Here is a 4,652-nt window from a genome sequence, read left to right as displayed (position 1 = left end):
TCAAATCCACTCCCAGGGCATTGGTCAGCCTGGTGTTATAATCACTTGCCCAAGGTGCCACGCAGTGGGACTGAACCTGACACCACGTGGATGTAAAACAAGCTTCTTACCTACACAGTTATGCATTTGCCTTGGAAATAATTAAAATCTGTTTCTAATTTCAGCTAATAAACTTGAATGAACAACCTGCCGAAATCCAAAACGGAAGTGAAAGTGACGATTCAGATGAAGACGAGGAGACTAAAGAAGAAGATGAAAAAGAAAAGAAAAAAAGAAAAGAAAAGAAAAAACGTACCAATGAAAGGCACTTGAGAAACTGGTGCCCTCAGCCACAGCGGAGTCGTGTTTATTTCTCAGCTAAACCAGTATGTGAAAGAAAAACAAGCATAGTACCATCAACTAAAACACGTTCACCTCGACTGAAAAGCTATCGTAAATCTTTTTTAGGGACTTTGATAGGTTATCGTAATGTACTGAAGCCCAAATCTGTGCGGAGACGACGCTCTTCAGTAATAAGCAGTCAATCTACGTCAACCAATACGTTAGGCGTAGACAATTATTCGGTCGATAACAACAATGATGTTCAAGAACAATCAGATAACATGCCAAATACACTGACAGCTGGAAATAGTGCACTAGACAAGTATTCAGTATTTACAGTAGAAAATGAAATGAACCGTCAATCAAACGACTCAGAGTTGGGGGGTATGCCGACCAGAGTTGGTTCAGTGTTACAGACTTACACAAATCCTTTGTTTGAGACTTATTCCAAGAATACTAAACTCTAGTCGGTCAGACGAGTTCACTGAACATGACTGGAGTACAGTCTAGAAAGTAATGAGGTTAGAAAAGGGCAGTCGGCCTATAGAGGAGACCGGCGTGTCGATAGAAGAACGGAGTTTATCTATAGTAGCCAGCAGGCGACCTGTAGAGATATTGGCGAATCTATAGAAAGGCCAGTTCGACTATAGAAGAAACACTATATTTTTGTAGATAAATAGATACACATGTACTTCAAAGTACATAACCCATCTCATCGAGAGAAGAGGGGGGAAAATAACGAGGTATTTTTCAAAGAATCTCAATAAGAAATTCAAAATTAATTGAATTATCTAAAACTGTTACAGCGTCTATAGAAATAATGCAGAACAGAATGGAAGAATCACGAATATATTATGCAAAGTAGATATGTATAATCTGCCTATTCATCTGTTTATACATACACACACAGAGTAAATGTAATATATGTACGTATTTAGATGTACATATGTATGTGTGTGTGAATGCTAGTGTTGAGGAAATATGCTTGTGTAGATTATACCTGTAATTCAAAGAGTAATCTTTGTCATGTACTGAGTACGTCTAAGGAATACTTTAAATGTACCAGTGTCTGCGGAATACCCAGCATTAAACTATAATTTAATGAGTAAGTAGCTGCACTGAAAAAAAAAACAATTGGAACACACATCACCGTCAAAAGTGATGGAGAACCCGTTTATTTACAACAATTTCTTTCCCGACACTCTTTCTCGTCCACTTTAGCCTTATCAAGATCCATGAACACACAAGTACGAAACTGCTCTTCGCCAACTGTGTGGAAGCAGACTGCAGTGTATCCCATTCCCAAAAAGTAATACCCTTCTGCTATACCAATTGTCTAATTATTGTCCTACTAACATCTTAAAGGTGATTGAAACGACCCCAAAGAATACCATTTCCTTCATCATCTCGAGTTTTTCTTTCCATTTAGTAACCATCACTGCAGTTTCCGTACAGCTAGATCTAAGACCTTACTTCTCTATGTCATTTATCAAAGTTTTACCTTTTGAGAACTTTTACGAATGCGATAATTATTGCCTTTTACTTATGCCTAGCTCAGGAACCTTCATGCTAAGGTCTTCTATGAAAGCAATGTTTCTTATCTCTTGAATTAGTAACAATACTCTTTTTAGTTACTATGCTTACGACTTCAGTGTATCTCAAGGTTTTTTTATGTCTCCAACACCCTTCTTTCTGCACAATAATTACCACTTTTAGCAATATACACCTCTACGCAGATACTGCCGCTGTTTACTTCCCCTAAAACTTCCGAACATAAGTGTAATCAAACCTAAAACCTAAACAATCTTACTCTAAACATTCATTGTTTCCATGTACAGAGACTTTGAAACGGCATTACTCAACAGAATCAATACATAGATGGTATATAAATATCGAAGAAACAGTCTTAGATCACATCTTGCTTTCAGAGGAACAGCATAATATCTTGGGCAAAGGGTTAAGAGAAAGGGGGAGTGGTATTAATGCCACAAAAATATTTAAGATAGCAAAGGATGGCAATAAAATAATTGATTAAAAATTTAAAGAAAATGCTACGAGTTTATAGTAAAAAAAATTATTATAAGAACAGATGCCAATGATTATGGTAACTGAATAAGGCGGCGAGCAGGCAGAATCGTTACTGCACCGAACAAAATGCTTAGCGGCATTTTGTCTGTCCTTACGTTCACGGTTCAAATTCCTCCGAGGTCCACTTTGCCTTCCATTCTTTCGGGATTGATAAAATAAGTACCAGTTGAGCACTGGGGTTGATCTAATCGATTTACCCTTTCCCACGAAATTGCTGGCCTTGTGCAAAAATTTGAAACCAATAATTATGATGAGTGAGCTGTCAATAAAAGAGTTTATAAAACGATATAAGATTATATGATGATAGAAAAAAACCGCTGAAAATATTATATACAGCAACATTGATAAAAACTACATTAAAAAATTTAGGTTTTCCTTTCCTAACATAAATCATTCAACTTGCATCATTAACTGATTTCTTCAAAACTGAGGTGTAGCATGAGTTGAAATATTCTTCACATATTTAGGACGACGCTGTCCACGCAAATCCGAAACACCTTAAGTATGCATCCAAAACCAAAAATATTTGACTGACTAGCCAACAGAATGACCCTTCCACCCATATCCACCACCCAGTATACTTGTCTCTCCTTTTTCTTATCTTTACTGGGTCTGATTCCACCCCTGTCTCCACCCAAATATCGCACAAAAAAAAAACAACTTTTCCCAGTCACTCCTCTGCAGAAGTTCTTGAAGTATACTCTGGACTATACATCCAGTGTGCCTCTTTTTGAACTAGATTGGAGACTTGGTTGATATTTCTAGCAAGTCGAGTGACTGTATAGAGGCTCCATCGTTGACTCGTCTCCAAAGTTGTTTTCTTAATTTGAAACACATCCTGATAAACAACAACACCTGGTTAACAAAGTGTGGGTGTCCAAAATGCAATATTTCAATATTTTTTTAAGTGACAAAAATTAAATCAACGAAGAACACTTCCTTAATTTATGTAAAACAAATAGTTGTAGTCTCTAGTCTTAAAGAATTTGTTTTTCTACCTCAATTTTCGTTTCAATTTTTTGTTCCTATATATTTTACGATTTCTTTTTCAACAGTTATATATTCAGAATATCCAAATGTATTTCGCCTAATTTTGATAAAAAAATTAGCCTCAAAATTTGAAGAATAAAAGACAAATTAAAAACTCGAACTGTTATTCTTGTGTTATTAATTCAGTCTTGATTAACAAACAATCTGAAATTCCCAAATACCTTCTTTTATTTAAAAAAATATAGATGGGGGTAAGATTTGATATTGACAAGAAATAATAATAAGAGCATTCAGAGAGTGCAAACCTCCACCAAGGCAACACCAACGTCCTGATTTATTTTATTAGGCACAAGGCCTCTTATAAAGGTTGGACAATACAAAGACAGAAAAACAATACAGCGGGATACACAAAACATATAACGGATGAAATTATGAATAAATGATAAGTTAGATGAAATTACTTACCTGCCCCCCACCACCACCACCACACACACACATACACACACAAGCAGGCAGTTCCATTTTGCTGTTTATGTATCACACAGTTCATTATTTTTTTTCTCCATCATTTGTTTTTTAAAGTCCTAATTCTAAAATTTTAAATATTTCACTTTCTTTCCTTTATATTCGATATTCCACTTTGTCATCAAATACCATCACAACTGGCAATTCATTGAATCGAAACTGTAACGGTAATATCCCTATTTCCCCGAATAGGTCCTTCAAATATATATATATATTTCTGTGTGAGTTAGAGGTTGGGAAACCTACCAACTATTCTTCTAATACTTTCTAATACTTTGGAATAAACAGACATACTAGAATGTCTACCGGCTGATGTATGTCGTTTTTGTATCCTCTCCATTTTCTTATTTGCCGTATATATATATATATATATATATATATATATATATATATATATATATATATATATATATATATATATATATATATATATATATATTGAAGAAAAGAAAATGGAGAAAAAATGGATGTATGAATAATGTATTTGTATGACATAAAATTGTTAAATTTAAAAAAAAAAACATAACAAAACAAGCTCAGAAAATGTGAGCTTTACAACTTATAACGTTATGTTTTGAGAAAAACAATTTCAACATTTTTATATCATATAAATAAATTATTCATACATCCATTTTTTCTCCATTTTCTTTCCTTCAATATTAATATGTATTACTACAATAATCCCTAATATATAGCAGTGATTTTCGTATTATATGATAGTGATTAAC

General features: G+C 34.2%; 1 protein-coding gene across 1 annotated transcript in view; it reads left to right on the top strand.

The window, feature by feature from the left end:
- The window catches only part of LOC106882395 (putative ammonium transporter 2), a 32,638-nt gene extending 29,085 nt beyond the window's left edge, over positions 1-3,553 (top strand). Inside the window, exon 11 of the mRNA XM_089361128.1 lies at positions 165-3,553. Coding sequence (XP_089217254.1) covers positions 165-788 — 624 coding nt within the window. The 3' untranslated portion in view covers positions 789-3,553. The remainder of the gene's footprint in view (positions 1-164) is intronic.
- The last annotated feature ends 1,099 nt before the right edge of the window (positions 3,554-4,652 follow it).

The sequence above is a fragment of the Octopus bimaculoides genome, chromosome 12, assembly GCF_046866305.1.
Source record: "Octopus bimaculoides isolate indiv1 chromosome 12, ASM4686630v1, whole genome shotgun sequence".
In the NCBI taxonomy this organism is placed as follows: Eukaryota; Metazoa; Mollusca; class Cephalopoda; order Octopoda; family Octopodidae; genus Octopus; species Octopus bimaculoides.
This window is presented reverse-complemented; position numbering and strand designations above follow the sequence as displayed.